This window comes from Scomber japonicus, chromosome 5 (assembly GCF_027409825.1).
Source record: "Scomber japonicus isolate fScoJap1 chromosome 5, fScoJap1.pri, whole genome shotgun sequence".
In the NCBI taxonomy this organism is placed as follows: Eukaryota; Metazoa; Chordata; class Actinopteri; order Scombriformes; family Scombridae; genus Scomber; species Scomber japonicus.
Genome location: NC_070582.1, coordinates 31,046,055 through 31,057,695, shown reverse-complemented (window position 1 = coordinate 31,057,695; position 11,641 = coordinate 31,046,055). Strand labels below are relative to the sequence as shown.

Below are 11,641 nucleotides of genomic sequence, written 5' to 3'. Positions count from 1 at the left end.
TCTGCTCTGCTACATTACCAAGTTATGCACAGATTTTTTCGCCATATGCTAAATTATTGGGATTACTGGCTCACATGTTTTGTTGGGGATTACTTGGTCTAATCCTGTGCATGTGTGTGTGTGTGAGTGAGTGTGTGTGTGTGTGTTTAATTAGGCTGGTTTCATTCTGTTTGGTTATTTGTTTCTTCACAATAACACGCAGACAGCCTTTTACTGTCTAGTTGGCCTCGTTACCCAATAAGGTAAACTATGGTACTGTACTTACTGAGATAGGTGTTAATCTATCCTGCTATAATGACAGCAGGCCTATAAATGGTCCCCTCTTGGTTCCTCGGGCATGTAAACACACACGCACACACGCACACACACACACAAACCATATCATCTCAAATAGTTCTAATATAAATATAAGACTAGAGGGAGAAGATGCAGGCACTGACAAGGCTGTGGTGCTTTTAATTTGAGAGCTTCCTGCCATTATGATAAGATGTACAGTAATACTCAGCAGGCTTAGCACACATTGAAAATAGGTGATGACACAGAAAGAATAGTGCAATCACTAAAACTGGGTGCACAGGTGTGTTGCCAGGTCAGTCATCTCACACAGTGCATGTTAAGTAACAAAAATACATGAAATTGTGTCATTACATAAATGTAGTTCTATAAGTATTTTTGATAGATCTAGCAGGGCTGTAGCTAGGATTTTAGAAATATTGAGGTAATGAGTCCCATCTAACTAAAACACTGTTGGTACCACTTTCTGATAAGTTGGCTTTAATAATGGGTTTCTAAGTTGTAATTAATAGCTTTAAACTCCTCTCCTATCCTCAATTCCTGTTAATTCATTAGGAAGACACTCTAACAAAGCACTTGTGGGTAGAAGTGCAGAGTTGCTGTGGTTTATTTGGCACTGAGAAATACTCAAATGGGAAAACATAGAATAAACACTAGCTGTCACAATGTGGCAACCCCAAAATGTGTTATTAATGCTCCTAACTGACCTATAAACCACAATCTACTAACCATTAATAAAGCCATTACATAGAACTTTTCAAACCTTAAAGAGTGACTTCTCAGAGAGTCATTATACAATTATTACATAAGCCACCAACCAAACCCTGTACAATTTAAATGTATTTAATGAAGAAAATCACACAATTTCATATTTTATTTATCAAACTATTCATTATATTTCCACACTTTACATGTCAGCCTTCTTCACACTACCAGGTATGTCATTTCGGTAGATAATACTTAATGATTTTGATTGTAATTTAGATTTTTTTTGCCAAAGCAGTCCAGTGTTAGATATTTACCCTAAAGAAAACTTCTCATCATCTAATTAAAGCTCCCAAAATTCTTAGAAATATTAAAGAGGACATGACTTCAGTATCCTCACGCTCTTGAGTGCAAACAGCTGAAAGACATTTCACTGTCTTTAAAACGTTCATGCATGTGACAGATATTACCCTGAATGAGGCTGAAGCACTAAGAAGGAGCCTCTCTCACTATTTGTTTTACATTATGTAAACAATTTAGCATGTGCACGCTAATAGCAGCTTTTTTGTAGATCACAGGTTTAATTCAAAACACTTATGAGTCCCACAGTGTAATGTTATTGCATTAAAACACTATACTTAGTATGTACTCCATTAAAAAGATAGATCATTAAAAATGGAAAGACTTTATTGGCCCTCGGTGGTAAAACATGCTGTGTTTATTCCATAAGGTTCAGTTAATGGCTACAAGCTGTGACACTAGTATTTACAAGCAGAAATCTGTTAACACCATCTTATTTAGTCCATCTTCTAATGTGAGCCACATGACTGAGGCGCTGCATGTTTGTTACCATGGGGACACACTGCTGACACTCTGTGGTGGAGCAGGGTAGTGTTTCTTCACTGTGACACACACGTGGTGACAGCAGTCAAACAGTCTGTATGCCTCCTTTTCAGTCCAGTTCAATGTCTTTGTGACAGTGATGCTTGATGCAAACTGAAAAAAAGGAAATCATGTCTCACAACCAGCCAGCAATATTCTTCATTTTCCTTTTCAATTTTGTTTTCTCTGGAGCCAAGAAAAACATAAAAAACAAAGCATCATACAAACATAGGTTTGTGTATAGAGTACTGTAGGACACAATTTAGCAGGTTGTCAGTGACAGCTGACATGGGACAAAGTAAAACCTCACTTTTTATTTGGGTTGCTGACATTAGGTACATACATGTAGTTAAACTAAGACTATTATGCATGTGGCTTGCTTTAAACACATTTGCTGCAGTTATAATAATAAAAAAAAGATGTTGCTTTATAGATGTCCATGGTACGTAAGTGGAAGCAGAAAATTCACTCCAACAGCACTTCATGTTCACAACCTGAAACGTGTCATTTTGTACTTGAATTTTCCTTCAAATCTGTTGGCGAGAGCATTTCAACAAACCTGTTTGAAGGAGTAGTTTGACATTTTGGGATATACTGTCATTCTTGTTTGTTTCAAGATGGACAACCCTATGCTCCCTGGACCTGTGCACCAATGCTGCGTCCAATTTACCTCAGAAATTGGAAGTCGGAGCTGGGAATGACATCACACCCGAGTTTGTGTCGTACCAGTTTCAAGTCAGAAAATCAGTTCTAGCCAGGTTAGCCACTGATAGCAATACCAGTTGAACGCATTTCACTGTATTTTGATCATATAAATAATGCAACATGTCCACACATAGAAGTTGGACAGTGCTGTGTGTGTGACTGATTTAATGAGACACAATAAAACATTCAAATTAACAGTTTCTTTAATGAAATACCTTTTAAACATTTGAGATTATTTTTTCACCTCTAGTTATTTACATGTATGTATGTATATATGTGTATGTATGTATGTATATATGTGTATGTATGTATATGTATATGGGAAGTGTTGACTTCTTCCCACTCCCTTTCGGATGTGGTTGACAGTGCATTGCATCATGTTTTCTGTTAGGTTAGTTCACTGTTTTCAGTGAGAACATTGTGCTTTCTTTTTTTTAATATGTTGTTTTTGTTTGTTTTTTTCTTTCACACATTCAAAATAAAATAATCTAATGTAATCTACATATATTTGTCTAAGGTGAAACATTTTAGACTGGACTACAAGTTCATTAAAAAGAAGAAAAAAAAAGAAAAAGAGAGAGACACCAGACACTATGTATGAATCTATGCAGATTAGATTGTCAGTGGTACATTTAATAGGCTGGGACCAGCCAAAGATTTACATTTTAGCTTGATGTCAAATAACAATAAACAGAGTGAGGAGACAGAAACCACATATAAAATATTACATTTTCAAAACAATAATTTTTATTAACAAAAAAGTACAAAGCAGTCCAATTCAGTTATTGATAGTTTATTTAACCATAATTATTGGCAGTTAACAGAATTAGCCTGAGTATTTAAAGGCTCTTTGGTCAGGCAGAGTAACCCTAATTCAAACAGACATATAGTGTTTGCATGACAAATGCTACATGGTGAGGACTTACATCATAATCCATTCACTATCTTGATTCTCTTACATTTTCAGATTAAATGTCTACTGCTTACATTGGAAAACAGTACATTGTTCATTAATGGCGATATGTACAATTCCCAGTAATTCCCATTATAAATAGTAATGTATTTCGTAGAATGTCCTCTTGTCATTAGATTTATCCCTGCCTGGATCCCAATTCCTGCTTTAAGAAATACTTCTAATGTGCAAGGTGCTGTTAAAACGTCATTTCATTCATTCATTCATTCATTCATTCTTTCTTTCATTCAAGCATGCCACCGACTGGCTGTGTCTTCAAGCTTCTCTTGGGTGCAGAATTTTCCCAGGATTCATCAGGTTGTTTGGGTCGAGGGCGTCCTTGAGAGATTGCATCACCTGGATGGTCATGGGTCCCATCTCCTCACACAGCAGAGCTCTCTTGCCTAAACCCACTCCATGCTCCCCTGTACAGGTACCTCCCATGGCTAGGGCCCGCCTGGAGGGGACACAAAGCACTATTATATTTTCCAGCACCAAAATCACAGAGTACCTTCCAACTTCCAACAAAGGTATCTTTTAAAGGATGCTATCTCATTGACAAGCTTTTGGATTCCAGTTACAGTTGTGCACTATGTTTTGTGAATGTCCTGTCACACTTTCTCCTTCTACTTCTCTGTGCCTTTGGGATCTAGCACTGCATGCAGTAAAGCCAGTGGTGTTTACAGGGTCACAAAACACATTTGGAGAAGCACATATAGGCATTTTGCAAAAAAAAAACTTCCCTGTTTACAGATAGATCCCACAGTATCCAACATCCTTTTCAAAACCTCAGACTGAAAGTTTTCTATTCTGAAATCGATATGAGCTAAGCGATATGGGTGAGAGTGCCATGCCAAAGGGGAGGTGAATCTGTCTGAAGATAGGCGAGCTGAGTGAAAAGGATTAGGGAAAGTGTGGGGAGGATTAAGTAGAAGAGAAAGGTGTTGAAGAGTGAAGGAAAAGTTGCTAAAAGGGAGCAGTGAGGCCTATCTGCCTGACTAAATGTGCAGAAGCTTGAGGCGTATGCACATGAATGACCGTTAAAAATCAGTTTATAAGAGAGTAAAGCAAAGCCCTGTCTGGTGGGTGGGGGGGGGGGGGGGGCATGGCAGGAAAGAAAGGTTACCTGGCCAGTCTCTCAGTGAACAGGTGAACCCTCTCTACCTCTCCTGGATCGTTGTGGTCCAACACCATCAGACAGTGAAAGTTACCATCACCCACATGACCTGCTATGGGACCTGATGGCAGACAGAAGTCAGAAGTGAATTGATATGAGGTATTTCTGGTGTGTCCCTCCCCTCTCCCGTCTCTCATTTTGATGACCTACCCACTAGGAATGGGTACAGGTGATAGATCAATTGATTAATCTAATGCACTGTGTGTATTGTGGCACTGTCTCTAAACAATGTACATGCTCGTTTTTGACTAGATATTATTTAGATTACATAGACAGATTTGCTGTTAATATGACACTACATGTTGCATATAGGGTTCAGTGTAATTGCCTCTTGTTTACTTTATTTACTGACAATATGGTTGAAAATGTGGGTGTTGATGTGTGCTGTTATGGTTATATGCTGCAATTACTAAATAACCAAAACTAAGGATGTGCTCCAAATTCAGACTGGCAGCAAATGATGGCGCATGTATCAACAATGCGATAAACAATACAGACTAATAAACATGTATCTCAGATGGCTTGTTGCAGTTGAATCCATTAGAAAAAGATCTGTGCTTTCTATGCCAGCTATTAAAAGCTGTTAAAAGAGTACCTGCAGCAGTTTGGGTCAGTTAATAGACAACAGCACTTCATTTGCACATTGTTGTTGCTACACAAAAAGCAGCTTGGCCACATTAAATGAAGAGAGGAAAAGTAATCTTGTACTGTGCTGTTAGGAGGCTTGATCTGAAGGTTATTTTAAATGACTGTAGTTAGTCTGTTAAATAGACCGTTCACACAATACACACTTCTAGAAACTAATTCATTTCAAATGGATGAAATCTATTATGACTTTTACTCCACTAACATTCTTAAGATTGTAATGCAGCACTATAAGGTTTCCTGTCAGTCCTGTTCAGTGTCTACGCTTTGTTTAAATACTCTGATTGTAATAAGTTTTGTATCATGCAGCTTTATATCCACTGGAACAAGCAAATTAACATCATTAGGTCTGGGTCGACTTCAAATAAACACCATTAATATCGCTCTCTGCAGCGCTCACCTGTAAGTCTGTTCTCAGTCAGGTCCTTCTTTGTCTCCACTATGATTTGAGGTAGTCGAGACAGAGGGACACACACGTCTGTAGAGTAGGCCTGCAGACACACACACACACGCACACACACACACACACACACACACACACACACACACACACACAGACACACATACATACACACATACAGGCACACAAGGAAGTTAAGGTCACCGCACTGGAGCTACATCAAGTGATTGTCTTTTGCAACCACTAAGATTTAAAACGTTAATAAAGCGAGACATAAAAGTGCCTCAGAATGGTTATGGTGTTAGTTTAGTACAGAGCTATGAGGCAAAGCCTTTCAGCCACAGTAGTCATTAACTGCCCTGTTGTTCAATGTTAAATGGCAACACATTTATCTAGCAACACTACCTTGAGCTCTGACAGTGCGGAGTTTGTGACACAGCAGAGTAATGTAGCGCAGAACGAGGATAACATGATACAGTGAACATTGTTTTATCCCTTTGGAATATTACTCAGTGAATTAAAGAAGTTAGTTGATGGTTAAATGTAGTCCCTTTTCTGCTCTTCACTTTTGAATATTCTTTGTAAACTTCATATATTTCGACTCCTGCAGTAGTTTTAAGACTTGTATGTTTTTGGTCATTAGTTTCATTAAGTATTTCAGTGTTAAAACCAGCTTTTTAAATCCTGATACATTCACTGCAGTGGAAAGTGGAAGGTGACTGTCTTTACCTTGCAGCCAGGTCTCAGAGCCAGAGCAGCATACCAGGCATCATGACGAGCTTTCCACAACCGGCTCCGTGTTTCCGAATCTTGAGCCCACTGGAAATCTGAGCCTCCATTACTCTGCGTGATGTCCTCTGTAGAAACAAAAAGAGAGAAAAAAAAGTTTTTGTTGTGACACTGGTATCATTTTTATAGCTGTAGGATTGTTAGCACGTAATAGTTGAACTGCCATGTTTAACAATGACTATGGTTTTAATGTTTAGAACTGATGGCCTGAAAGTTACTGCACCAGCTCATTCTACCTTCCACTACTTTAGGTTTTGAAAAGTGTTACAGATTTAAAAGTGCATTGTGTTAGCTGTAATGTTAATTACTTAGCTGCAATAGAGAAGCACTATGTTAGCAGTGAGTCGCATTTTCAGGCAGTGGAGAAAAGTGTTATTGCAGCCCTACATTGCTCATTCCACACCAGTTAAGAGCTTAGCATGCAAATGCACTAGCTTGAATACAGGCTTACTTGCCAAAGTTCTGCTATTAGCATGAAACTTTAATGTTAAAAACCTGAATATGAATGCTGAGTATGTTAACATCAAGCTTGTCACATTTAGAATTTTAGCATGATATGGTTACTCTGTTAACATGTTAGCCAATAGTTTGCAAGATTGTGTCCACACTTTTGACTGACTATATGCTAAATGTTACATTGTTAGCATATGAATAATGAACTCTTGTTTACTTTAGGTTATGGAAAGTGTGACTTTCACACATATTGATGGCTTAAATGAAGTCAGGAGATAACTGGAGTCATTGGGATTCATCTTCTGGAGACAATTAATGTCTGCACCGAAAATTCCTTCCAATAGTCCATCTTATAGTTATCAAGACCAGTGTATTAGACTGACAGACCGACACTGACATGCCAACATAACGTAATTTGCCTCTAACATTTCTCAGAAAGGCTTAAAAGAAACATTTTAAAGAAGCTAAAAACTATATTTCACGATTCCACATCAAAACACAGTGTGATAAGCTTTAGTATGTGAGAGTAGTAAAAGCAATAGTATGTGACTTTAACGCGAGCTAGAAATGTATGACTACAATTGTTTGTGATTTGCAACCTCACACACCAGCTGTGTTGACTTGTTCCTCCAGGCTACGCTCAGAGCCGTGGAACTCCAGAAAGAGAGTCGGGCTCACAGGATAGGACAGAGAGCTGAACCTGTTGCAAGCATCTATCATCACATCATCTAGAAACTCTGTATGACACACACACACACACACACACACACACACACAGTCAGAGTACACAAAGAAGGAAGACAAATGTCAGTCTGATGTATCTAAACAGGTCATTTTTCTGACTTGTGTCAATGTTTTTGCTTAATGGTCAGATACATATTTTCCATCAGCCAAAATTGATATTGATCCAATTGTAAAATTTCAAGATGTATTTTCTCTGCTGTATCTGATCATCCTCCTACTGCAGGGATCTATTTTCTCTAAGGGATCAATAAAGTCTAATCTCTTCCTTGTTTTGGCCTTAAAGTCAATTCTCCTGAACTCTGCTCAGTTTTTCATCCTCCCTCCATTTCTCGGTTCATTTGTTTTTAATTGCATCCTCAGTCTTGACCAAAAACTGTGACGAAAGAAGCCGATCATTAAAGATACAATCAGAGGAGATGTCTTCCTCTGTGAAAATCTGAGACTCTAAAGTTTGATTTCACTGTTAAAAATTCTCTTTGTCCATCTCAGTAAAAGAACAACGTTCTTCAATTAACTGCGCTAGCCCCATTCTCAATGAGTAGGCATACGGAGGCCAAGCTTCAAAAGGTGGAATAATAGTTTTTAAGACACTACATTATGCCCTTTATATGTATAACATGTTGGTGATTTTATTTTGAAATCTTTACTTGGAGTTTCAGTTTCCAAGACTTTCAAAGTACATTTTAACGACATCATCTATTTGTGACATGTGTCTGTCTTAAATATCCCTACGGAGGAAGCTGTCAAGTCAGATCTCACCATCAAACCATCACTTATTAACAGTCTGATCAGAAAGTGCTCCCCAGGTTTTAAATACTTGGGTTTTGACTCAAGACGTTTGTCAAAGTAAATTAATTGAAACAGACAGCCTTAGCCCTGTTTAGACCAGAGCCAGATGGGGAAAATAAACAGGTCATGGGTTTTTTTTTTTTGGGGGGGGGGGGGGGGGGGCGTGATTGATTACTTATCCCCCATGGTCCCAATGTAGCACACAATGGTGGGCATTCACAGTCAAAACAGTCCTGTGTTGAAGAATTGCAAGGATTAGGATTGGAAATAGAAATATAATAGAAATATGTCGCTCATATTACAAAGTAACATACTGGGAAGTTGTGCGCTTTTTTATTTGGTAATGCAGCACTTGCTGGATGACAAAAGTTGAACCAGGTTAAAACATTTTGTCAGGGTTTTTGTACACAGTGCTGATGTCTGTCTGAATGCAGCCTTAAACCTTAAGCTTTAATATGTATTCAAGATATATAGTTATCATAATTTTGCTTCAAAACAGTACTCAGAGTAAGGCTGGGTGTTATTGGCCAAAACAATTTTTTTCAAGTTTGGCATTGTTCCATGATTTCTACTCAATTTTAGTTTGCCAGATTGAAATGTTAAATTTTTAAGACAGCACCTGCAGGGCTGTCATCATTATACAAAAAAATCAGCTCACTAATTCATCTTGTCTGTGCTTGTTGACATGTCTTGATATCTGCAGACTCCTGGCTAGTTAGCGTTCTCTAGTCAGCAGGAAGAGATAAACTGAACAAAGTAGAATGTGGAAAATACATGTTGAAGGTCCTCCCTTCAACCTTTGAAGGACAAATATCATTCAGAATAATATGATCTTTTATGTGCATTAGACCTTACTGCTTCAAGATAAATCAATGTAATTGCCTTATTACTCCTTCAAATCCTTTTATGTGATTATATCAGTGTCATTTGAAGCTCTAATGCAGTCTAGTTTGTCCTACTTATTTGTTCTCAATATGAAAATAAAGTAAAAGCAACAAAGCTGTCATGACCCTGAGCTTGTATAGTGACAGCACTTTGTGTATATTTGTGAAACGTGTGCTTTACTCTCTCCCTGTGTGTGCCTGTTGCTCTCTCTCTCTCGCTCTCTCTCTCTCTCTCTCTCTCTCTCTCTCTCTCTCTCTCCCTCCCTTTGGTAAACCTGCTGTGATAGCTCTGCATATAACAGGTTACAGGTGAGTCTCTCTGATCGCCTGTATCAGTGACTGTGTGATTGAGTGTGTGTAGGCTGTTCCAGCGCGCTGATTGGTTGCAGCCTGAAAGCTAGAGGTTTACAAGCAGACAAAATATATTGATATTTATTGACGGTCTTAAAGTCCATATGTTGTTGTAAGTATGTTCTGAGTTTGACATACCACACAAAAGTGTGTTGTTAACCACCCTGCCAAATTTGAATGATTAAAAAAAATTAACAAAAATATGAAATTAAGCTCCCAAGTTGTGTAAAGATCATGCTCTCGCCCCCTACCAATTGTCACCTGTCAATCAAAATCACCACCACTACCTGAAACATGGGCTGTGTTCGAAACCGCATATTACATACTACATACTACATCTACATACTTCCATCCTACACACTACACACTAAACGATCAGATAGTAAGCAGACCGTTTACACTGTAGTAAACTACACGATAACCCACAATGCATACCCACATTTCTAACCTTTTTAGGCGAGAAAGTAAAGTAGCCCTTTAGATCCACAATGTGACGCTAATTTGTCCATTTTCATAAAATAAAACACCTGTTGCCTTTTATTATTAAGAAAACCATAACGATAGAATTGGTGCTTTTATTTTGAAAACAGGAAGCGAACATACCCTCGCTGTAGCTAACTTGAAACCACCAAGGTGGTGATCTGTGATGTTTGTATTTTGGGTTTTTTTCAGAAGTTACGTTGCATCTTGGGTAATTTGAGTGTGAGTAGTGAACTCTTGATGCATACTCTGCATTTCTGACGAATCTAGTAAACTATCTGGGAACTTCTCACATACTACGCAGTTGAAACACACTACATACTTCAAATGATGTCAGAGTTAGTACGAGTAGTAGGAAAGTACGCGGTTTCGAACAGACCCATGGATACTACGTCTGAGAGCTTTCTGCTGCTAACTCAGCTAACTGGCAAATTGTAGACCAGTGGTCTCCAACCCTGCTCCTGGAGAGCTACTTCCCTGCATGTTTTAGGTATCTCCCTACTCTAACACACCTGATTCTAATAATAAACGTGTTATCAAGCCCATTGACAAGTTTCAGCTGCATGATAACAAATTAATTATTAGAATCAGGTGTGTTAGAGAGGGGAGATACCTAAAACATGCAGGGCAGTAGCTCTCCAGGAGCAGGGTTGGAGACCACTGCTGTAGACTGTAGTAGTAGTAATGATAGATGTAGTAACAATAACCAGCAGGTTAACCACTGAGGAGAGAGGCCTCTCGGCCTAATATAGTAGGGGAGGGGCCAAGGTCACGTGGGCATACCACTACGTCACGGTGTAGCCATTTTTTGCTCCGAAAATCAGGAAAAATGAGAGGCTGAGAAACAGTTTAAGGCTCTATCTCCACAATTCAGTACTGCATAGTTATCAGCCTTTTCACATGTTTTCTGTAACCATTTTCCAACATGTATAATGTGTTTAGAAATAAATCAGTGAATTGACTTTACACAGACTTTAAAGAAAACTACTTGTGGTGCAGTCATCCTAACTTCAGCATTATTTTTCCTCTTTCCACACACCGATTCGAGCGATGGGAACTCCAGCTTGTAGAATCTGCACGGTGCTGTCCACAGCAGCTTGGACGGAGGGAAAAGAGCAGACGGCTGACACCATGGCCTCTGGGATGCCGTAAAGACGCAGTGTCGTCTTGGTGATGATCCCCAGGGTGCCCTCTGACCCCACAAACAGGTTTGTGAGGTTGTATCCTGCTGAAGTCTTCCTGAAGATTGATAATAATGGAGATCACAAAGGGAAGGCATATATGAGATTGATAGAACTGCACAAGGTAATATAGCATAATTGTGGCTCCAAAAGGAAAATGTATACACATACACTAAAGGAAATCCTGAAAGGCAAACATTAATCAGAAAG

At 38.7% G+C, this 11,641-nt stretch overlaps 1 protein-coding gene across 1 annotated transcript in view; it reads right to left on the bottom strand.

The window, feature by feature from the left end:
- Positions 1–3,281: 3,281 nt before the first annotated feature.
- ldhd (lactate dehydrogenase D) overlaps positions 3,282–11,641 on the bottom strand; it is a 98,826-nt gene continuing 90,466 nt past the window's right edge. The window contains exons 6-11 of the mRNA XM_053319034.1: positions 11,290–11,489; positions 7,611–7,739; positions 6,490–6,617; positions 5,761–5,851; positions 4,665–4,776; positions 3,282–3,995 (exon numbers count right to left, since the gene is read on the bottom strand). Of these exons, the coding sequence (XP_053175009.1) occupies positions 3,815–3,995; positions 4,665–4,776; positions 5,761–5,851; positions 6,490–6,617; positions 7,611–7,739; positions 11,290–11,489 (841 nt within the window). The 3' untranslated portion in view covers positions 3,282–3,814. The remainder of the gene's footprint in view (positions 3,996–4,664; positions 4,777–5,760; positions 5,852–6,489; positions 6,618–7,610; positions 7,740–11,289; positions 11,490–11,641) is intronic.